The 24,518-nt window shown below is 47.2% G+C and overlaps 1 protein-coding gene across 4 annotated transcripts in view; it reads right to left on the bottom strand.

Annotated features, from left to right (window-relative positions):
* MAP2K4 (mitogen-activated protein kinase kinase 4) overlaps positions 1-12,276 on the bottom strand; it is a 1,243,547-nt gene extending 1,231,271 nt beyond the window's left edge. Inside the window, exon 1 of one of the 4 annotated variants that reach the window (XM_069654511.1) lies at positions 11,760-12,276. In XM_069654511.1, coding sequence (XP_069510612.1) covers positions 11,760-11,928 — 169 coding nt within the window. In that variant the 5' untranslated portion in view covers positions 11,929-12,276. Of the gene's footprint in view, positions 1-11,750 lie in introns of all 4 variants that reach the window. The other 3 variants (XM_069654508.1, XM_069654510.1, XM_069654509.1) reach the window with 3 other exon arrangements.
* Between the last annotated feature and the right edge of the window lie 12,242 nt (positions 12,277-24,518).

The raw sequence follows: 24,518 nt of genomic DNA, 5'->3' as shown, positions 1-24,518 counted from the left end.
GAGACCTATTTGGGTTTGATCCATCAGGATCAAGTCGTCAGCATATAACAATCTTGAGATTTCAGTATTGCCCAATTTAGGTGGAAAGGCTCTGACCGCTGGTTGTGTATGCTGGAAGTCTCCCATGAAGGCGATGAATAGGGCCGGAGCAAGCGGGCAGTCCTGTTTAACACCACGCTCTGATGAAAATTGGTTCGATAACATCCCTTGCCGATTTAAGCGTACTCTTAGTTTAGTATCTGTGTGTAATGCGATCACCGGGCATAGGATCTTTTCAGGGCAATTCCACGTTTTTAATTTCGCCCATAGCCTTTGACGGCTGATCTTGTCAAAGGCTTGTGTTAAATCGATAAACGCAATATAGACTGGAGGCTCATCGTTCTTAACATTGTCCTTTACGATATTCAAAATCAGGATGTTTATGCTGGTACTTGCGTTTTTAACAAAGCCCGTTTGAAATTTATCTGGACAGGGCGCCGATCTTGCCCAGTTTTGAAATCTAGTTAATAGAAGAGTGGCAACGATCTTCCCCATGATGTCAAGAAGCGCAATAGGGCTGTAGTTTGCTGGAATTTCTCTATTTCCCTTTTTAAAAATGGGAACTATTACCGCCTCAGTCCAAGTTTTAGGTATTAGCCTACTGATCGTACATTGCTTAAAGATTTTTGTGATTAGGGCGGCCCATTCCTCTGGATGCTGCTTTAGATCGATGTTGGTTAAGCCATCAGGGCCAGGCGCCCTAGAGGTTTTTAATTTCAGGATAGTTGCCAGAATTTCATCGCGATCTGCCAGATCTTCCCAAGGTGATGTTGTGCAGCATAGAGATTTATTTGAAGTTTGCGAGATAGAAGCAAACTGTGCTGAGAAAAAGATTATCCACGCCTGTTCTGAGATGGCGTTCGAGAGTTGGTCGTTTGTCACATCGTTTTTGTCTTTGATCAGGGACCAGAATTCTCTTGGATTTTTTGTTGTTAGAGTTTTTAGCATTTGCTCTGAGTCATTCTGGTACATTGCTGCTTTATGGTGTCTCACCCAAGATTTGTAAGATCTTGTGGCCGCTTTAGTGTAGTCCTTTTTTACCTGATTATTGGAGACTTTAGCCAGACTGTTTAATTTACGCATCTGCTTTTTTTTTCCAAGGCAAGTTCTTTATCATACTCGGGGACCCCTTTTCCATTGGGTCGGTGACATAGACCCTTTTCCTTCCTATACGGCAACAACAAGGGCATGTAATTTGGTCTACTTGTTGCGTCTATCTTTGTTTTACTGAGTACATCAAATTGCTCGGCGATGTCCTTGATATTAGTTGCTGTAAATTGAATTTGCGACGACTTTCGTGCTACCTCCACCTCAAAAGGATATATTTGCTTTGGAATTGATTCGGTCTCGAGAGTCATTATCAGAGGATTATGATCGCTGAATTTTGTTCTGTATACCTCCAAATAGTCAACAAAGGGGAGGAACGGATAAGAGACGTAAACATGATCCAGTGTTGCTGATGTTTCGGCACGTTCCCAAGTTGGAATTCGGGGTAAATGGCCTCTAGCTGGTGCAACATTATAACATTTTCTCAAGTCCATAAAATCTGTCCGAAGCACACCTCTCAGAGCCGAGGGGCAGAGATTTGGTGCTGCAGCAGTTTGATCAACTCTTGCGTTAAGGTCACCACAGATTATTATGTAGTCAGTTTTCTCTTCAAGAAGAAATATATCTATGGTTTTCGCGATGGTATCAAGAAATTCCATGTTACTTGTTCTTTGCCGGTTCCAATAGACATTGATGATTCCGAGGTTGGATTTCGTATTGCTTCTTGATATAGATTCTATATGGAACCCCTCAACTAGTAGAGCTAACATGCCATATGATTCGGCCACTTTCTTTTTACTAGAAATGCCCAATCCAATTTTAATTGCCGTTAGGAGGCCCGATGACGGTCTTCCAAACAGACCTTTGACTGCAGTAGAGATGTGTATATCGTATCCATCTAGTACTGGCGATTCCATAAGCCACGTCTCCTGGAGGCAGATAATATCAAAGTCACTCAAGTCAAAAGCATCTGGTTTAGTAAGGTGATCGTGACCCCTCGTGTTCCAAGAACACATGATACTCCTGTTCCGTCGTAAACATTCCAATGTTAGAGGTCCCATAGGCGTCGCTGAATCTTTTAGTTGTTATTCTTGCTGGTTTGGGTTCAGAACCTTTTTTAACCATCTCCAAAGCCCCGACGGTTTACGCTTTTTATTATGGGTCCACTCAGCAATTTCATCAGTGGACTCTGAGTGCTTGTGGATTTCCCCCACGGGATTTGAACTCCAGTTACCTTCATGTTGAAATTTTCGATGATTTGTGTTGGTGTTCGACGAGTATAATCTAGATCTGAATCTCCCTCTGCTAAGTTCAGGTTTCTCCCTGAAAGCGACTCTTCTACTGCCCACCGGCAGATCTGTAGTGTTTAGGTGGCGTTCCGAAGGGTCCACCGTCGCATTGCTTCGCAGAGGAACAGCCTTTTCCGCACCTTCAGACATCGGGACTTCCTCTACCGAGAATCCTAATTGGATTAAGGCGGCGCTCACATCTTTGCCACCATCCAGGTCCACGAGATTGTTCCCATGAAGGTAAGTTTTAGCCTTCCCGTCTCTATGGTAAGGCTCCACCAATACAAGATCTGATGTTTTTAAAGATTTCAATGCCGGTATGCTGGTTAAGATTTTCAGGACCATCTTTCTGTTCAAGACGAGGACATTTTTCCCGGCTGCGAGTTGTTGCATTTTATAAACTCTGGTAGATGTTACTTTAGAGTTGCACTGACGCCTTGTCTCCCCTAATATCTTTGTAGTATTTACAGTTTTTGTCTTTTCAGGTATTTTTTCATATTGCTTTAGCTGCACATCCCTTTTTTGATCGATGGATACGCTGGTAGTTTTTCACTCTCTTTACACATTGTAGTTTTTGTTTTATTTGTGTTTAAAGGCAGGGATTTACTCACGATTTGTGGTTCTTCTCCGTCATTTACGTTTAACTCCAAGTTCGTTTCCTCTTCGTTTAGATGGACCGTCAGGTCAAGAAGTGACGAATTCCCCGTTGAGCCTTGCTCATTTAGTTTGGAATTGTCAAGTTCGATTATAGTTTGTTCCATTTCTGAGTTACTGCCAACTGGGGCTTGAGGTGGCGCGTGGGTAGTTGCAATCTTTTCCTGAGTCGAAGCAATTGCTTTTGGAGTTTTAAACATTGCTGGCGTTTTTACATGTTCTTTGCTTTTCTTCCCGTTTTGAAGCGTAGCGTTTGTGCTTTGGCTTCTAACGGCTTGATTTGCCTTTGCACCTTGTGTTTGTGGATCCTTTGTGTTTAAGAACAGAAGATGTTCTAACTGGGGGGTTTTGCCTGTTTTCCCCAAGATTTCTTGCAGTCGTTAGTATGGTAATTAAAGATTCAAGCCGGGTAAGCTTTGAGTCCCATTGTTTCTCTTTCTCCACGTTTTGTTGGTTTTGGGCAGTAATGAAACCTTCCAAAAATGTTACTTTTGTATTCAGGGCCGAAGCAAGAGTTAAAGAATACTTCATTGAATTGTTAATTGATTCATACAATTTTACAAAGGGTGCCAGCCCCACTGTTATGGCGGACATGATTGTGAGTAAATCTGGCTTTTTGTTGGCGTTTCTTTGGGAAGGTGGCCCACCATGTCACTTGGTCTTCTATTTCTGACTGGTGTTGAGGTGTCTTTTAGAAAGTCATTGTATGAAGACTGTGTTCCGGGTGGAGGGTCAGGTAGAAATATCTTTTGTCCATGCGTAACCAGCACAGGTGGAACGATTCTAGGAAGGGACTTATTCCCCAAATCCGATTGGGCTGGTATTGGTGAAGTCTTTCTTTGGTTATTTACTTTCATTGGTGGGGAAATAGTTGATGGTATTAGAAAATGTTCCTTCTGTCCGGCTCTCTCCGAATGATGTGGGGGGGGGGATACGTCTTCATCGAGCAGATTTATTGTCTCTGTTTGTGCTCTCGTTCGACAATGGTTGATCTTGTTTCCTTGCACCTCCCTGTCACCTCGGCTGCTGAATAGTGGGGTGGTGGGGTTGTCACACTGGGCCTCAACTGCACTATGAGTGGAATCCGCTATTCTTTCTCGTTGCGCCACTGGAGGTAATTCCAGCGGAACATCGAGCATTTCTGCATCGGAAAGTTCGGTGTCTGTTTGTGGTATCCTCTTTGTTTGTTTAAACAAGAATTCTTTGAGCATGTGTGGTGTCGGAAGATTTTGAAAGGTGGATTTGACTGAGTCGCATTTTTTTTGTTTCTGAATTGGAGCCCTTTTTAGTTGCTGGGAGCTATGCTCTAAATGGTCCCCCCAGTTCCGTTCCACTCTTTCTTAATGATGCTTTTTTTTTTTTTTTTTTTTAATAGCGCCATTGCAATTTTTCTTTTCTGGGCAATGAGCTCGCCAGTTAAAGTATTTTGTCTATTTCCCTGGGTTGGGCGATCTGGGGTTGTGTCCGTGAACCCATTCTCAAGAACAGGCAAGGAAGCCTGTTGCTGCAAGTCTTGGCTTTGCCACGAGGTGGCGGCGGAGAGAAGCTCCGCAGTGGCGTCACCTGAGTCTAACACAGGCTGATGTTTGGCAGCGACAGCTTCTGCCTGTGAAAGAACTTGGTGGTCTTGGATATCTGATTTCTCGGCAAAAGTAGCGGGTGGCCCCATCACCCTCACCGATGGGGCGAGAGGGACGTGGGAGCCACAAGCAAACGCCGCCACCGGCTCGGCGACCCGCAAGCTGAGATCAGCCGTGCGGGGTCCTACGACTCCGCTTGGCTCACTCCCACTCGCCGCGGCGGAGGCCTGCGGGGTGCCGACGGGCGATGGCGGCGGGCTCGTACTGAGCAGCGGCCTCCCAACATCCAGCCTTGGGTCTGTTTCAGCATGCACGGCCTCAGATTGGGGAGGTAGCGGTGCCGATACGATGTTTCACAGGAAACGTTAATAGAATCCTCCTCCGAGCTTTCACTCGTTGCGTTCTCCAAAGTACCGTAGGAAATGTCGTTTGATGTTTTCTGAGCGGTCCAAGGGCTTACGACCTTACAGGACGCTTTCTCAAGAGGGTTCTCGAGGTGGCTAAAGTTCGTTTGGATGGGGGGCACTGAGGGTCCTGAAGGTAGCGCTTTTTTCACTGGCATAGTACCAGAGTTAGCCTTAATTCCATGGTTTTTCCTTGCCGTGTAGATTTTACGGGATTCTTTCTGCTTCTCAAGGCATAGAAATTTGCTCCTCAGTACCGTACCAGATGGGCTTTTTACTTGGGGATAAAGGGTGGAAAGTTCCGAGTTATCTGTAACACTTTCAGGTCTAGGAGGTAGGGGGTCTGCTTGCAAATCCATGCCTTCTTACCTCTTAGCTTCCGTAGACTGCTTCCTTACCATCCACCAAACAGCCGCACAACAGCCAGTGGGCTCGACTCCTCCGGGCTTAACGCCGCAAGGCTGGATGGGTCTGCCTTTTCCAGGCGATGTAAATCACGTGACTTGACACGTGTGCAGCCCAAGCCCCGCCTCCTCCAGGAAGCACACGGGCACCAGCACAAGCCTCTTGTCAGCTCTGAATGCTGGCCGTTGAAAATAGAGAAGCCTTTGTTTTTTCCAGCAGAAAGAGAATGCTACTGGTAGCAGTGCAGCAGCGATTTAATAAAATGGTGTATTTTGAAAACTCATACAAAAGCCTCACGTTTCTGACCCTTTCACAAGTCCTAAACCTCAAAAACAGTCCCCTACAAACCTGACCCTTACCCACAAACATAATCATCGAACTTCTTAGGCAACCACCTGATCCTGCCAGACGTATGCGCAGCCACAACAGCCAAACCCACATCAGCAGACCTTACATCACCAACCGGAAAGCCCCCAACACGCACACCCACCTTGGTTCCAGTCGTTCGACTAACTGGAACTCCTGCAGGAAGCACATCAGTAACCACCCCATTCCTAGTGCCATTGCCAGCAACCCCACCTGCACACCACTCACGGGCAAACTCCTCAAAATACATCCCTATGCCACCCCTTTGATCCAGAAGACCATCATCTGTCCGCTACGCAACCAACACATCTTGTACCACAATCCTCGGGTTACCAGACAGTACCATCAGAAAACCTGACATAACCATGGTCAATCCTGGCGACCTTCTTACGAGGTAGAAACACGGGTAACCCTTTCCTCACAAACCAAGGACTCTTGACTCTTAACACATCCCCTACACAAACGCCACCCTCTCCGTGCCCCCTGTTAAGCCCATCAACTGTAACCTTCTGTCTCTCCCTCGCCAACATCACCACCTTTGACTGCACACCACCACCCAGTCAAACAAGCCGGACCCTGCCGCCAGGGTGCCTACCCCTCATAAGTTCAAAAGAGGCCCACCCCGTGGAGTGTACCTGTGTGCTTTGACCGCCTCCACCAAAACAACCTCAGATGCAGCCCATTTGCTAAAAAGACAATTGAACTGTCTACATAAAACATTTGTTGGCACATTCAACCAACCCATCGGCACTGGGATAGTACAACGCAGTCCTGTGGTGCCTGATGCTCCTTCTTTAAAATGTCCATCATCTCCCTAGACACAAACTGTACCCCAGTGACTATGCTATCCGGCACCCCCTCCCTATCAAAATGTTCCCTCAAAAATCTCACCACCTTCTCAGTAGACACAGTCCACAATAGGGCAAATTCAATCCACTTGGAGGTATAATCAATCAAAACAAGAATGAATCTGTCACCATCTCCCAAAACTTCAAAAGGTCCCATAATAAGCAGGACTACCATGCTCCAAACACTATCAGGAACAGGTACAGGATGAACAATTTGTGCCCTAACCACCTGGCTTTTTTTGCTTACAGTGCACTGGACACAATGCCTCACCGCCCGCTTAATATCACCATCCATGGTGGGCCACCAATACGACTCCCTCAATCTGCTTTTGAGGAAAGTTTGAGCCCAAATTTCCCCTAACGGGACAAAGCTATAAGATTTACTTCCCCGCCCATAGGAGGAACCATTCGGTCACCCCTTGTTAAGGGCCATCAGGAAGTTTGTTGGCGATACAGCATATTAATCACTCACTTCTGAATCACTGCCTACTTACCACCCCTCCTTCTGACCCATCCCTATCCACAACTCTGGGTATTTCTCAACCTATTCCCACCACTTCCTCCAGTCTCCTACCACAATCACACACACCACTTGTGCCTGATCCTCGTCAAGTTAGCTTACAGCACGGTCACCGCCACCTACCTGCACCAGGAAACGAGATAAGCAATTCCCAACAGCATTCCTCTGTCCGGGAACATACTCCACCACGAAATTGTCCCACCATCCAACGCGCTATCCTGGGCGAGACCGAACCTAGGCCTCTGGTAGTCAGAAAATGCACTAAGGGTTTATGTCTGTCCTGACAAAATAAGGCAGCCCCCACAGAAACGTCTGAAAATGTTTTGACGCCCAACACACGACTAACGCCTCCCTCTCTATCACAGAGTACCTGGTATCCAGAACATGCAACACCATGAAAGCAAAAGCTATGTTCCTCTACTTGCCATCGCTCCATTGTGCCAACACAGCACCCAGGCCAACTTCATTAGCATCCACGGTCAAAACCGTCCTGGCTTCACAGCAAATGTCGCCAATTAAGGTGCCTCATCAACACACACTGCCTCAATGTCAAATTCCGTCTGACACTCCCCAGTCCAGTCTAACACCTCATGTTTCTTAAGCAGACCTTCTCATGGGACCATTTTTGCTGCATAGTTGGGGATAAACTTCACATAATACTCTGCCATCCCACAAAATGACTGCCGTTGTTCCTTGGATACCGGAACGGGCGTTGCCTTAAGCACATTCACCAGCCCATCCCTAGGCCCAATACCATTCTCATCAACAGTGTGCCCAGATAGGTGACACTGCGCACCTTTACCAGGCACTTTGCCATCTTCACTGTTAATCCCTTCTCACATAACACTCTCAACACTGCATGCACCGTCTGATCATGTTCATCCCCATTCCCGCCCCAACCCACACCAAAATGTCATTTTGGAAATAATTCACCCCAACCAATCCACCTAACAACACCGGCATTAAATGCTGAAAAGCAGCTGCTGCCAACCCAAATGGCATCGTGGGGGACATGTACGCCCAAAAGACATGACAAAAGAGGTTAAATGGCATGACAACTTGTGTAGCTCGATTTGATTATAAGCTAAAGATAGATCGAAGGTCGAAAACCACAACCCTTTCCCCATCGTGACCAAAAGCTCATTGATGTTGGGAGAGGAAGTCTGTCCACCCAGATGCTGCCATTCAGGTCACGGAGGTCTACACACATCCTTAGTCCGCTGGTCCTGCTTCCTTGGCAAAACCACCAGCGATAGCCATTCCGATGATTCAATGGCCACTATTACACCTTCCTCTTTTAACCTGGCCAATTCCATCTTGAGCCCCTCCCCGGGCCAACACTGGCACATTCCTGTCCCTATGCGCAACAGGCTTTGCAGCCCGTTTCAGTACTATCTTATGTGCGAAACCCTTCTGTGTTCCCAGCTTGTCGCTGAACACATCAGGATAAGATGCCTTGAGGCTATCGCCCGACATGTCTTTCTACATCCACGCACAGAATGGGAACACTCCTACCTCCCCTTGTTGGCAGTTTACTGTACATTGGACAGGTTGCAGAAAATGTGTGTTGTCTTTATACAATTCTATCCAGATTAACACAGTTCAAAGGCTAGGTGTAGCTGGTACAGGGATCTTGTCTACACTTTGACGAACAATGACGTTAATGCTAACTAAGGAGCGAACACTAAATGATTCAAGGTAAACTGATGAACAGACTTCATAACACCTAGGTTTATTACATTTATTTTTGACTGCAATAATGATCAACCTAGATGTTTCAAACCCCCTGCAGACTGTATGTGAATACTTTCAAAGCGCTCACATCTTTCAACTTTCTGGGTGAAGGTGACCGACAGACTTGCTGAAATCACTGATGCTCCAGTTTCATTGGCACCTGGAAAACAACTCCTTGGTGACAATGAAAATGGTTGTTCTCACAAGTTTGTCAACCGGGCCTGCATGGTCGGTAAAGGATGTACACTCAACCTTTTGACACCTAAGTGTCGCACTCATATTCTAAATGGCCTAGGGACAAATGGGGCTCATTGCGGGGATGCCAGTAACCCGCTGGTGCTACTGGCTGTTTGCCAGCAACCTCGCCTTACCGTTTCCGCCGCCTGACATACCAGTGTTACAGTAAGTTCCTATTCCCATGGACTCCTGTGGGAATGGGAACGCTGAAGTACCGGCACCGTTGTTTAACAGCGCCAGTGCTCCAGCGAATTTTATGCTGGTCAGAACCTGAACTGGTCTGGCCTGCTGGTTGTTCAGTGCCCCTAACGGCATATTCTGAATGACCTGGTCCGTAAAAAGAGGCCGGCAACATTGAGACACCTTTTCCAGGTTACATTTGGCTCTCCCAGTTCTGGAAGGGACATCGCGCGAGGAGGAAAACTCTGCATGGCCGTGGTGAGGGCCCCTTCTCCCCAGTGTTGGTTTGTGATTAAATATTCTTTTTTGTTTTCTTTACTATTTCAAATGATTCTGCACAAATGTACATTCCAGTTCACATGTAAGGTGAGGTCAGGTCTCAGGATTCCTTATTCTGCAAACATCACTGAGAGGAAGACGATCCTACGATTGTTATGCTGTGATTGTTGCAATCGTCCCTTCAGCAGCCTGTCCCTAGAGTGGTTGCAGCTGCCTGGACTCACAATGGTGCCGCAATAGATTTTTTGACTGTGTCATTCCCCCGTCTGTTTCCAAGATGGCTGAGTCTGCGTACAGTTACACATCGCAACGCTGTTTACGTTGTCTGGCAACGGAGGGCACGTAGCTGGCGTGCACTGCGGTAACAAAGACTTGCGCCCCCTGGTGCTCCCTGCTTGCGCTCCTCCCAGCCTTAAATTTGTCGGACTCGTACATCTGTGTGCCTCCACAAAGTACTTGGAATCCGTTTTGGTGGCCCACAACGGGTGCTGCGCATTTTGAGCTCCGATGGTCAGGCAGATTTCCTTCTCCCACACGTGATGCAGGCTGCATGGGTTGCTGCACTTGTCGCCAAATTGTAGTGACAGCAAATGTAGAGACGGAAAGAGGTTAATGGGGAATATCTATTTATTGAGTTAGCTACAGGGTATAAGGAGCTCTCTCCTTCACATCTTCTCTCTCCGTCCTCTCAACTGCCTTTCTCCTCAATGTTCCTTTTCCGACCCTTCTAGAATCTAACATCATACTACACAAGGTAATATTGGTGAGGTTTACATTTCCTCCTTGACGATTTCGTATCTCAAAGACTACTAATATGCTGCCTTGCCTAAGATAGTGTTCTGCACCTTTGGCAATAGGTAAATTGCTTTTGGTATCAAAAAACGTGAGTAGGATTATAACAGGTATTACTTCTGCTGGGGGTCAATGTGTTAATGTTACATGTCTAAAAGAAAGAGGCTTAGTTCATACAAAATATATCAGGCCCATTCTGAGGTTATAATTGCTTATGGGTTATGTTATGTTGATTTATACTGCGCAGTGCTACCACCCAAGAGCAGTCTCCAGGCACTCACGTACCCATAGTGTTGGGTGTGCGTTTGTGCATGGGTTGGCTAGCCCAGTGGGCGTGTATAGTATTTGTGTGATGAGAAGCAGGAGCCTGGTGGTTAGTACACTGGCTACTCTCCAAGTTCTTCTATGTGGCCAATCTACACAATTTTATCTAATGTGATGCTTGACTAATCCTCACAAATCTATCTAGTGATACGCATGGTTACATTTCATAATCTAAGTTTGATGCATGGCTAATGTTATTTGTAACATTACATTTGCTAGGAAGAAAGGTGTCTCGTCTGCCTTGGACAAGCTGTGGACAGTTCCCCATGTTTATATGTTTGATGGGGGCGGGGGTCAAATGTTAGCTAGAATATTATCGTGGCTGTATCTGTTTTGATCACACAACTGGCAGTCGGTATTCTTCACATTCACAGCCCATTTCCTGTGCACATTTCTTACCGGCAGTATATACAGAAGAGTAGAGGACGACAGTAATCCGGAAGGAATCACTGTACAACATGCAAAATATACACCCATGTTAGTCTTGACCTACACCGCATAAATAGAGAGGACAACAGAAGGTTAGAGACTTAGTCCGGTAGAGTAAGCAGTGTGCCGTGTGTATAGAGAAAAGCACTTGTCAGTCAGGTACCTTTTAGAGGGAACCATACACAGTAGCACACAGACACTCACGACTTGTAGAGATTCGCTGAGGGATGGGATAAATGTTGACAGAAGCTTGCCTGGACCCGCACAGCATAACACATAGCGACAGAAAGGAGGCGGGGAGAATGATTGATCCATACAACACACCTAGTATGCAATAATGTATGTGACACAGAGAAAAAGCTCACTGCTCGCCCGCACCCTGGGATGGGAGCGAGTGTATGTTTATATACACAGGTAATCAACAGCCACTCATCATGGTGTGAGGACTGGACACCAGAAACCTAATCCCCATACAGTACACACACAGCAGGCTCACTACTTGCCCTCAGCCCGAAATGGGGAGCCACTGTCATATACAAATTCACAGAGGTGAGCTGGACTCCTGCACATGATTAAAGACAATCCCAACACACACAGAGAGAGGTAGAAGAGGTTTCACTGACCGTCCTTACCCTGCATGCTGCTCACGGCAGGGGGGCCGGGGAGGCCCGGGCAATGCCCGCCAGGGTTCGGTGCTGCCATCGAGGGCTCCTGGAGGCCGCAGTGCTGCAGCACTCCGGGCCGGCTCAGTGAACGGCCGCAGAGCGCGACATAGTTCTCTCCGGCGCAGGGACGTGTCATCGCGTGGGGGGCGGGGAAGAGGGTTTCTACAAGAAAAAGGTGAGTTGCCGTTCGGGCTTACACAACGCCTACCCGCCCTTACCACCAGGCCCCTCTTCTCTGACAATATACAATTCGGCGGGGGTGTCTATAAGAATAGTATCCCCTCTGCGGAATACTTGGGTATTATTGAAGTTAAATGAATCGTCCCAGCAGAGGCGGCTGTACGTCCCCACTAGAAAGGAAACATGGTTTATTCCAGCTGCCCTCCTATTAAGGAGGGGGAAGGGAAACGTTAGAGAGTTGAGAGCTTGCTGCGTTGTGGAGTTGTTTGGGGTAATGGAGCAGGCGAGCACCGCCGCAGAAGACACCTGCATGAGTTCGGGGAGCTGGATGCTCAACTGGGACCCGGAAAAGAATCTGGAGTTCCATTCACTGTCAGCGGAGACTGAGGTTCTCATGTCCCCCCGCCCCCTAATTGAACTTTCCTTTAAAATGCATTGCATGTCATACGTGCTTGGAGCGATGCGCCCTGCAAATGTGGACAAAACGGACATTAATTATGGGCCTATTATCCATAAAAAAGGCATCCAGTTCCCACAATCTTTGTGGCGGAAAGCAAAGACATGCCTCTCAACCTATTGACTTTTCAATGCTGTTAAATTCATGTGCGATGGTGGGTGATCAGATTAAAGCCAATGAGGAATAATGCATTTTTTTAATGCGGGGAAAAGCTTTCCTGGGTGGGCGAGTGCATTGAATTCCATGGAAGAAAGTGATGTGTTTGGATGGGGAAAATATGTCCAAAGTGGGTGACGATGTCCAAATGCGTGTGAGTTGAGAGGTATCGGAAAGACGGTGCTTTTGAGAGACGGTGTGCCTGAAACGGGTGTTTGCAGCTTGATACTGTTTACTGGTTGGGGGTGATTTGAGAAGGGAGAGATAGCGCATGAGAAGAGACCAAGCAAATATATAACAAAGGTAGGTTTTACAAAAATACATAGCAGGCTTGCGAACTGAGTAGGAGGCACTGGAGGAGTAAAAACTGAAGCAAATGGGTTGCGTAGCAGAATTATTTTTTTTTGTTTTTATTTATGGTTCAATTACAAAATGTAGAACCCTTACAAAAAATGTAAAACCTTAAAAGAACAATTAAAATTATTTACAATTACATTCACATTCATATTACACATAAAAGAGAAATTATCACAATTCACCATAGTTCTTTTCTAAGTGATAAAGCTAAGAAGCTCTTTTTCAATATGCTTACACAGGCTAACCAATTCAAATACTAGAGGTTTGTGCGTACCTTGCATCATTCCGGCCCATAGTAGTTGCAAACTCTCCTCAAAATCTATGTTTACGAATTTCAACCAACGGTTAGTTCGCATTGCCTCAAAATGAGGACATTCTAGGATAAGGTGTTTCATAGTTTACAAGGGCTCATTACATGCAGGAAAACGACATTTAATCTGTTTAGGCTCGTCATTACTACTCCAAGTTAGCAGTTCTTTCCGTACCATGATATAAGTTCATTCTGTACCATATGTAAGCTTTCCTAGTATGGTTACATGGAAATAGAACAACGTGATCAAATCTCGGCGTACGTTTAATGAATGCACCATACTCCCTATACATTTTATAAGTAGATATCCTTTCTATAGTCAGCCGCCAATCCTGATCGAAAAGCTTATTTTTGGCATAAACTGGACGCAGATGGACATCTTCGATTGAAATACATAATGATTTCAGTAGATGTTGCATTTTTGCTTGGTATTGAGAAAAGGAAGCTAAATTGGTGGAATCCAACATTTCTTGCAAATCTTCATATAAGGAATTTTTTGGAGGAAAGTGAATTTTTTTGTAGCGACATATTTGACGCCATTTCCAGCGTCCAGATAATGCCACAAGCCCAAACTCGTGACGAATCACTGCATTTGGTACCGACATTGGAAGATGCATAGCACTTTTTATCATCGACCCCTGAATACAATCTAAGGTAGCATTCATGACACACAGGCAGATGTCAAGAGAGTATAAGATGACATTTCTATTTTTAACGTCAAAAAATCAATCATTGGAGTTAGTGAGAATTTGCAGAAATATGAGGAGTTGGTTAGGAACAGGCAGATGATTGGGGGAATAGCTAGACTTGGAGGGCAAGGACAAAGAAAGTCCCCTACAGTCAGAGCCAGGGCCCAGGAAGGGGGAGAGCAGCAGCTCCAGCGTATCCCAACGATTCGGTACCCGGTAGGAGAATACAGTCCTAAGTGGCTTGGTGAGTGCCTGGGGGAGAAAACAAGCTGAATGAGAGCAGCAAGTACTAGGAAGGTTGGTGAAGCAAGTCAAGGCACTAAATCAACTTTATTAATACTGCATAGACGGGTGTAGTGGCCTGTCAATCATGACACCGAGCCCAGGGGTTGTGTTAGTGTCCTTTATTTTACTTTTCCACATTACACTATTAACACATAATACTGATCTTCCAGCATACAACACTATATCTATAAATGTAAATGATAAAGTCCTCTTGTGGTTCCTATGCTCAGGAATTATATAGTTTTAAGGCAGGAGGTTGGGGTGGAGATCTCTCCATGCGTCACACGGGCCTAGGGCGTTTGTAAATGTAGCGAATTTGGTGGGCATGCTGGGATTTCGTTAAAGTCCCCTCCTATAATCGTGATGTTGGACGTATCTTTGATCAGGGGGGAAATGTCGGTAAGTAACGGCGATAGTAGGGTGGGTGGCGCATAGACGGCTAGTAATGCAATAGATTGTTCCCAGAGCATGCCTGTTGCATATATGTATCTGCCGCCGGTGTCCTGGATGACTGTATTTAGGTGGAAGGGGAGTTTCTTATGTATTAGTATCATGACTCCCCATGAGCCCATGGTGAAGCCTGCATGCAGTGCAACTCTATAATTAGTGCGTTTAAATAGGGTGCAGTCTGTACCTGCGAGGTGCGTCTCGGACAGAAATACTATGTCTGGTGTGTGTCTGTTTAGGAATTGCCCAACCAAACAGCGCTTGACCCCATTGCCCAGGCCGTTGACATTCCATGTCATGAGCTTGAGCGTTCTGGAGACGCTAGTAGTGGTACTACGTGATGCCATGTCTGCCCATAGTTAGAGAGGTGTGTGCTGCAGGTTGCGGCCCGAGGAACTGATCTAAACCGCGTTTATGTGCTGTTACCCACCTGTCTGGCTTCAGTATGCTTCGTGTTTGACTGGTCCAACTCGTAACCAAACTAAACAAACCCATATCCCCCCACCCTATATTCCTCCCAACTAGAAGCATCGATCGCCCGAACATAAGAACTTAAAGTTGTCAACCGGACAATTTACAAGCGCTAAACTAAGATTCAGGTAGTTCCCTCTTGAGGTGTGTGACTGGGGGTTGCTACCGCTTGTGCTGTAGTGAAATGCACTTGGGGGGGGGGGGGGGGCCCTTGTCGCGAGGATGCATGTCTTCCACACAACCGCATTGTGAAAGCATATATCGCCTTGTATTAGGTGTTGGGTTGCGCCGCAGATCGTTAGGTGATTCAGTTCGTACTCACTGCTGAGTTGCAGGGCCCTGTTGTGGATCAAGGCAAGGGACAGCCTCCTATGTCTTCCGGCCGGTCTGGTACTGGTGGCTGTCGGGGTGCCTGTTGGTGGTCAGCCGGTGAGCCGGGGTTTCTTCCCCTGATGCTGCAAGATGTCGACCAATCTCCTTCTATGTGCTGTTCAGCCCAATGCCATGCCTCCTTCGGGTCGTTAAAGTGGACTGTAGTTCCCTTATGATAGATTTTGAGCTGAGCGGGGAAGAGCAGGCCGTACTTAACACCCAGTGTTTGGAGTTGCTTTTTGAGATGGTCGAAGGATTGTCTCGCTTTCTGCACTTCCCTTGTGTAGACGGGGAAGAAGGCGATCTTGGAGCCGTTGAAGGTGATCATGCCCTTGGCTCGTGCTCGCTGCAATAGTGTGTCTCGGTCTCTGTAGTTTAGAAACTTTGCTATCACCGTGCGTTGGGGAGCTCAGGGCACCGGCCTGCCGCTGGGCACTCTGTGTGCTCTTTCGATGGAGAAGAATTTAGAGAAGGAGTCTGGTCCGAACAGATCAGCGAGCCACTGTTCAAGAAAGAGTTCCATACAAGAGCCTTCAGCTTTCTCGGGAATGCCGAGTATGCGAACATTGTTACGTCTGGATCTTCCTTCTCCATCTTCGGTTCTGTCCTCCAGCATCCTTAGCTTGGATGTGACGCTCCAGAGTTGTTGTTGTATGTTGTGTAACCTGTCCTCCGTGTTGGAGATGCGTTGTTCAGCCTCTCCAGTGTGCGCTGTTAGTTATTGGAGGTCATGTCTGAGGAATGATACATCCAGGCTAATCCCGTCCATCTTCTGCTCCATTGATGTGCGGGAGTCGGCTATAGTGGCCATGACGTCCTTCAGAGAAATCGTATATTCTGACTCTGTGTCCTCTGAGGATAGCGAGTGGAGGTCGGGGGCCTGCAGTGGGGGAATAGTGTATTGATCCATTCTGCTTTGGGTGGGAAGTTTCTTCGATTTATCTTTCCCCATGCTTGCTGTTGAGCCTTGTGGGCGTAGTTCTTGTGCGTTGATCACCTTATTAATGATTAGGTATCAATGTGTCCTTAGCCCGCTCTCTTTTTTTGTGGTCTTTTGGCACTTGGATGGTGTTCCAGACTCTTTGAGGGATGGGGTCTGGTTGTGTCCTGCGTGCCCAACCCTGCTCCAGTGGACCCCACTGTTATGGTATATTGCTACATGGATGTGCCTGCTTTCCTTAGCCCTTGGCAATAGTCATATCTTTCTGACACCTTGGCGGGTTGCGGCTGTCTCTGGCAGTTATTCGCCGTGTGGTGGGTTTCTTCCGGGCTTTGGTGTTGTTCTGATGACCAATTTTGGCATATGTGGCCAGGGAGGCAATCTGCTGCGTCGTGGCCAGGGGTGTGGGTTTATGCTTGCACAGCCAGGCTTGCTTGTTATGTTCCCCAGGTGTGCCTCGGACGGGAAGCGCATTTTAACTCTTGTGGGTCCCTGGTGGTTCAACTGCTCGCTAGACTGGGTTGTGTGAGTGATGATGATGCTGGGCGGCTCCGAGGCTGCGTTGTCTCCCCCCAGGGCAGCCCTGCTTGTTACTGGAGACGGGACCTGGCAATGTACGCTTTGCGTGCCATTGTTGCAGTATGCTGCGGGGCTCCTGGCTCCTCTCTCAGGGCTGTGTGCTCGCTGTGGTCACAGGGCGCAATGCACCCGTGGGCTCCCCTCGGACGGGGCAGATGATGCCTTTGTGTGTGTCACGCTCCTCTGTTGCAGCGTGGTGCAGGCCCTCGGGCCCTACGCTCAGAGCAGTGTGCTCGCTGTTGCCGTGGGGTGCCGTGCTCCCACATGCACCCTCAATTTGGGACAGTTGGTGGTTTCACGCATATTACGCGTCACTGCTGCAGCCCGCCGCAGGTCCCCAGGATCTTCGTGCAGGATGGTGGGCTCGCTGCCGGTTAGCCACATTGAGGCACGCCGTGGGGGGCTGCTGGAGGGGCACTCACCAGTGCTTTCAATCCCGTGCTCCCTGTGGTCGTCTTCTTTCAGGTGGGCCACTGCTGGAGGGGGTCCTCCGGTCCGCCGACACCGCAGCGCCGCCCACGCGTCCTCCCTCGGGGCACGGTTACCAGGGTTCATGAAGACTGGCTGGAATATTGTTGAAGCCGATCCGGGGACGGTGCTCCACCTGTGCCGCAGTTGGTGAGTGAGCGGCGGTCCAGGCCCCTTGGCAGTGCCGCTCTGATCCCTCGTTGCTGTATGTTTATTAGCCATGCTCAGGCGGGCATCTTTGTGGTGGGCTGGTCGGCACCCGCCGGATTTTCGCATGCCTCAAACTCCTGTGTACTGGAGCGATTTTGGCCGTTCTGCACACCACTTGTGCACCAGGATGTCCAACACTCGGTGAGAGTGTTTTGCAGTCGCGCAATGATCAGGAATCGGGTGTTTTGATCAGGGTGTATATTGTGGTCGCGGGAGCCGAAGAGACTCCTTCTCATCTTGCTGTTGGCCACGCCCCCCCCCTCTGCGCCTTTCTTGAGTAATTCTCTCATGGGAGCAGTGGTCTTCGAGAAGTTAGGTTTTAAATCAGGAGGTTGTAATTGAGAGCCTGTGGCAGGTTGCTGCTCACTCCCTGCTTGCCGCTCGTTTCCCCCCTCACTTCCCTCGGGACCTCTTAAGGGCGAGGCTCGACTAGTCTGGCATTGAGGAGGCTTTCGGCATGTCTCTGAGACTCTAGACTTGGTGACCAGTTAGGACGGAAAATGATTCATTTCACAGGTGGGGAGAGTGTCTATCTGAGTTATTCTGGCCCTAGAGTGGCAGGTGTGGTGTGGAGAGAGGGATGGGCTGTGAACCTATCTATTTTGGACATGAGGGGTCCTGTGTACTGTCAAATTTAAGGCAAAAGACCTAGTGGGCAAAAGTTAGAGAGGGCCACAAGTGCGCGTGTCATGTGGTGGAACCTAGAGGGGGCTGAGTTGCCCAATGATGAACTTTAGGGACAAATGCTTTTTTTAATGTTGGGTTTATTACGGTTTTCTGTGTTTTGGGGTTTGACTCTAGCTAGAAACAGATGGGCCTCCTCCCCAGGTTTTGCTGAAGCTAATGTTGGAAATGATAGGGTTCAAGGGAATGGGCAATGGGGAGGGGCATTACAGGAGGTGATACCACAGGATTATTCCTACAGCATGCAGAACCATTTTGTGCATGTCCCCAGTATTCTTCCCTCACACACCTATACCAAGTTGGCAGTTAAACAAGCTCAAATTAAACCCAAGGTTGGGCAACAGAGCTGAGTGTGTCTGTAGGATGGCCAACCATCCCACATTTTGCCCAACTGTGCCAGTTCCAAGGGCCGTGTCTCACACACAGCCAGCTTGGGACAAGAATAAGGCAGGACATTTCTCCTCTGAAGCAGGCACAATTGTCCAAAGTCTTCCCAGCTCACACTTTTCGTGTGACCGTTAAAAGCGCAGGGATGCACAATGCCTTTCCCACTGCTTCCCCAGCATGCCCAGCTTCAGCTTTGTGTCGACCTAGTTTCAATAAACCGATTAGAGGTTGACACAGGGGTGCCTGGGCAAGGACTGTTGCCCCTTAGAAGGTACAAATTGTGGGTGATAATATAACACTCCATGCTGTGTAAAATATTGGCTGAAGCCAATTCTTTCACTGTGAATACCTTTTTTAAAAACAAATGATATTGTTTTTAGGGCCACATTCATTTGCAGGCTGCTACTGCAATCGTGCATTCAGAGTGGCAAAAATATTTATTTTTATTTGTGTTGGTTAAACATAACCTTTACAAAAAGAAAATTATAAAATTTACAAGAAGAAAAAACCAACTGCAGCACATAATAATACATAGAATGAAACACAGCAAGAATGTTACAAATGGAACAAATAATACTTTCCGCTATATTATAAAAAATAAATCTTCATAAAACATCATTACATTACAGGTTCTATATGTCTAATATATCCAGAGGTCCTTTCACTCTCTAATTTCCTTAGATGACAGTTTACAGGTATTATTCAGGAATCTAATGACTGCAAACTGCAGAGAAAACCTCTTTCAATTAAACATTTCCCGCCATAACCTGTCAAGGTTTACATATTCAATATTGTGCACACATTTATGAAAGCATTCTATTTGTTCCCTTTTCAATGAGATACATTCAATTAGTAAATGTTCCAATGATTCCATGATTCCGTCAGACCCCCAGCGCCGCAAAACCTATACAGCGACCGAAGATATTTCACCCTTTCCCTTAGGTGTGTGATCTCTCTGGTCAGAATCACATTACGTCTAAAACGCATGAATTCCTGGAGAGATCACCCCAGCGATACGTGGCATCATTGTCTAGGTTGCCGGGCTGGTGGGCTGTCTGGTGGCAGGACATTGGCAGGGAGACTCTGGAAGGAAGAAAGCCTTGGTAGTCTGGGGGCGGACACACACTCACACATTCTCACTCTATCTCCCCTCCTACATGGACCCAAGTAGAGACACTGGGAAAGCCTCCTCTATTGTTTGGAGTTTTGTAAAACAATGTGAAAGTGTTTCTAGTCATCCTCGGCTGTGGAACTATCCGAGGGCAGAGTAGCGGGCTCTATGGCCGTCGCGGCCTGACAGGGAGGCAGAATGAGGGCCTTACTCGTGGGCCTCGGAAGGGCATTATACTCTTCTAGTATAAAGCATTCAGTTACTTTCCCCTATTCCCAGGGTATTTTGTCCCACTGCTCTTCTGCTTTGTTTAGCTTTTCAATGGTTATTTCTCTAGTATCAATAAGATTTAAATTGATTTATTTCCAATTGAACTCTGTTTCATATTTTTCACTGAGACAAGTTCGTTATGCAGTATAATGATTCCCTTTATGCCTCCTGTGCTTCCCGTCCTTCTTGTTACCTTTGTTCCTGACGGGGGACTCAGGTACGTTCTCGGTCAGGCACCTCTCGTCGGATCACAGACTGCTTTGTTTTGCTGGTGTCACTTTCTCTCCTTTCCCTTGTTTCTTCGTAATGTCCTGGTACTTCAGTGTGTGACCGAACACCTTGAGGTTAGTGTCTGGTGGTGGTCTCAGCGACAGTGGATAGACTATTCACCACATCTTTTCATTTTTGCTCACGCCACCACCTTCTTGCAGGCTCCTGCCTTGCTGGTTTCTCTCTGTTCACATATGCAGGATCGCATCATCCCGCACAGCGTTCTCTGGCGGGTTCCAAACTTGTGGGCTTCCCAGAGCTCTGTATTCCCCCGGTGTGACGTAGTGTGGGAATTCCCCAAGCCTATGTATATGCTTCTCTCTCTTCTCATTGCCCTCTCAAGGAGGTCTAATTTATCAACCTCCTCGGCTCAGTAGATTGCTCATTTCTATTTATAGGGATATGCTCTTTTCCCATAAGATAATGGCATTGGTATGATTTTTCTTCATACCAGTCTTGCTCTTTTATATCTTCTGAGCATCCCATGTAAGCAACAATATGTCCAACTTTAGGGAGCTCCTCGTAGGAATGGGAGTGCTTGTCCCTTAAGGGGGAGTCTCTCACGGTGAGGTCCCACTTGCCTCTACCCCTAGGGAGGGTATTGCAGAACAGTCTCACCTCCCTAGCCTCACGAGAAGGGGCTTCCCATTGGGGAGAAGGGACGAATTTCCTCAATTCATCACACAGTGTTGTCAAGTCCACTTATAAGGGACTTTGAGCTTATTTTTGCCCATAGTCACTTATAATATTTGAAGGTCACTTGACAGGTCTTTTGGTCTGCTTGTTTGACACTGCAGCTAAACCCATTTTACACAGCAGCCACACAAAGCCCTTGGACTGGGCTGCTGGCAGTCTCTTGAAGACCGGTAATTGCTCCTTTGTCTTCTTCCTAGTGCTCTTTTCTTATGCAAATATTTAGGCATTTGGCTCTGATGGGACGTTTTGTCTGGTAGACCCCTCACAGATTGTTACCTAGCCAATAGGTGTCCTCTCAGTGCCAAATGCCCACACATATGCAAAAGAAGAGAAATCTTTCTTTTAAATGTTAGTCATAATGTCTATGACTGACATGCAAAAAATGGATGTCTTTGTATGTATAGACAATGTTCTTAACAGCATGCACCACAGAAAACTGGAAGTTTGTCACAAAGGTAGTCTGTATCCAAGTGACTTCACCACGGTTTTGTGATTCTAAATGTGATTAAAGTACAGTTGTGTTAAAAGATAAGTGTTCAGGGTTGTATTATTTTGCATTGTGAGACATCCAGTTTCCCATTCAGCATGTGGATACTAAACCTAAAACAATATTCATTTGGCTGTACATGTTCCTTTAAGAATGCACATATTGCATGTTTGCTTTCATACAAGATGTCTACTCTGCAAGTAAACTATCCCTGTGGCCATGAGTGAGCTCACCCAATCCTGTTTTTTCCATTTGGATTCTGGGACTTGTAGTTTTTTCTTACACATTTTGAAATTTAGGGAAACTGCAAGTCTGAGAATTCCAAGCAAAAACAGGACTGGATGACCTTATCATGAATGGCCATGGGAAGCCTGACAGTTCTGCTCTACAAGACAGTATTGTTGCAGGCCTTGAAATCCAAAATGTAAATATTTGGATCTGGTGGAGTTTGGAAGTATGGGTTCAACTTTCAACTGCATAAACTGTAGAGTGGTTTAAAATCTCAGTTTCACTCTGAAGCCAAAGTGTGTGGTCCAGGGGCAAATAAAGTAATGACTTCTGGTATAGAGAACTGGCCCCAGCAGAGGTAACATTAACTTTCACACACCGTCTACCATTTTCACAATGTCTTGGAGTTTCAGAATCTGCCAGAGGCAGAGTATGGGACTAACTTGGGGGTAGGCAAAGGTTGCTTTATTGCATTTTTAAGTGTACAGATCTCAAAAGATGGATGCTCTGTGGTGTGTATGTTTTATATACTTTGTGAATTGTGTGGAGCAGTGGTTAATGTGTGCTTCATGTATATGTTGGTTACATTGTCGGGGTGATTTCCCGGGGGACGGCAGGGCCGTCCGCGGGCCTCCGGGGCTGGGGAGGCCCCAACTCCTCCCGCATCCCAAAAGGAGTATGAGGTACACACAAGAGCAAGGTAGATACTGCTGTTTATTACAGAAACCGGCAGGGACGAACTCTCAGAACCAGATGCATCCGGGAGGCTCTCATCATTAGTGGGCTCGCCGGCCCTTTTTACCGTAGTATGACGCACTACGTCCGTCACCTGGGAAAACTATCCCTAAAACCTAGCGCCAGTTCGGGTTGGCTCCCCTAGAGGTAGGGTCAGTATAGTTACCTATAGGAAAGAGTGTTATTGGGTGAGGAAGGGTCAGGTGGTACGCTTGGGCAATCCCGAACCATTGCTATAACAAATTTGCTACAAGGGGACACTTGATGATTGGCTAGACTATATTAGCGGCATAATGCGCCCCAAGCCTGGGACCATCGTTGTTCCCAGCTCACGGTGTACCTGGTGCTGGCAACAATGTGTGACTATGTGTCAGTGACGGACAATGGACAGGTCTGACTAGTGGCTGCTGTGCATGTCTTTCCCATCACTGTAGGTGTCCAATTTGTCACTTTATTGTTGCAGACTGTGTCCCAGATGTGAGAGCCCAGCTCTCTTCTGTCCCATAGGCTTGGCATTGTGTCAGTTGGGCTTGGTCACGTGTGGCGAGATCGTGGCTGGAGCAGAATTATGAGCATTTGATTTGTATTTCGGCTTTTACGAGTGTTTAGCAGTGGCAGGTGTAACCTTGGCGCCGGGAGCTTGGCATGTGGATTGCTACATCGCGGCCTTGGCTGTGGGCTCTCGTTGGGGCTCTTTCTGCGTGATCAGCGCTTTGCAGTTTTCGTCTGAGAGGCTTCTGCCTAGGGACTCTTGCTTTGTGGCCTACCTGGCCCTAGTTTCTGGGTGGCGGTACATGGTTCATAATATGGGGGTCGCGAGGGGCGACAGAGTGTCATATGCATTAGTAGATATGTAGGGTGGCATCTTCATGGCGTCAGTGGCGAAAAAGCGCCTGCAAGCAAATACACAAGCTCTTCAGGCATCTTGTGTTTCTGCAGTGCTGTAGGTGACCTATGTGGAAAATAACTATGATGCATGTCTGTGGGTGTATACGGTCCTCTGTGTCATAGCACTCACTATGTTCTTCGTGCAGGTTGGTGTGTGAGTGACCGATGCGCATGGTGGCATGTGTGTTCTTTTCTGTTGGCTATGTCGTCATGGCATCTCTAACGATGGTGGCGTTTGTGCTTATTGTTCTAAACGAGTTGGTCCATAAAGTCGACGTCAGTTCCACCTGTGGTTCCCGCACGTAGTTTCATTAACAGGCAGGCTCCCTGGCCGTGTGGGGCGTGGCCACATTGGATCTTGCCATCTGGTGTGGAGGTGAGCGGGTCGAATTTCTCTTGTGGGGGGTGCTTGGTCCGTGGTGTCCTAGGCCATGGTTTGGATGAGAATAGGGGGAAGGGACTCTCCCATATTGCCTCTTCAGTCCCACCTCTGGTCGACTTGTCGACCACAAAATTATCCACTCTTTTGACTCCACATACTCACCATACCTTTGTTATTCCTGCCAGGTGTCCGTACTGGTTTACGTGATCTTCAAAAGACCAGTACATATAGACGCATCCGCCACCGGTTTTGCAATAAACCCACTTTCCAACGTAACTTTTCGGGTTCCTTGGGTTCTCTACTTTCACTGATGGTGGGTACAAGTCTGCTTCTATTATCTGCTGGCATAACCGTTCACGTTCCTTTATAATAATGTCTGTGTGTTTGTCGTCTTCAGCTGGCATTAGGGCGTGCATGCCGATCATTTCTATCATTTCTTCAGTATTGCGCGTTGATCTGCTTTGCATACCTTAATCCCCATCAGAACGGCCATTCCTAAAATTATCCATCCTGCCACAATCTTAAAACCATCTGAAAGCCAAGATGGCATCCAGGACCACATGTAGGAGAACCATTTACCGTCCTTCTTCACTCCCTTTGCTTTTTCTTCCATTTTGGCATGCATTTTGGCCAGCTGTGATACTGCCTCAGAAAGTGTGCCATTGTC

This window comes from Ambystoma mexicanum, chromosome 3q (assembly GCF_040938575.1).
Source record: "Ambystoma mexicanum isolate Mex_15411 chromosome 3q, UKY_AmexF1_1, whole genome shotgun sequence".
Lineage (NCBI taxonomy): Eukaryota > Metazoa > Chordata > Amphibia > Caudata > Ambystomatidae > Ambystoma > Ambystoma mexicanum.
The sequence above is the reverse complement of the archived record's forward strand: the minus strand, read 5'-3'. Positions and strand labels throughout refer to the sequence as shown.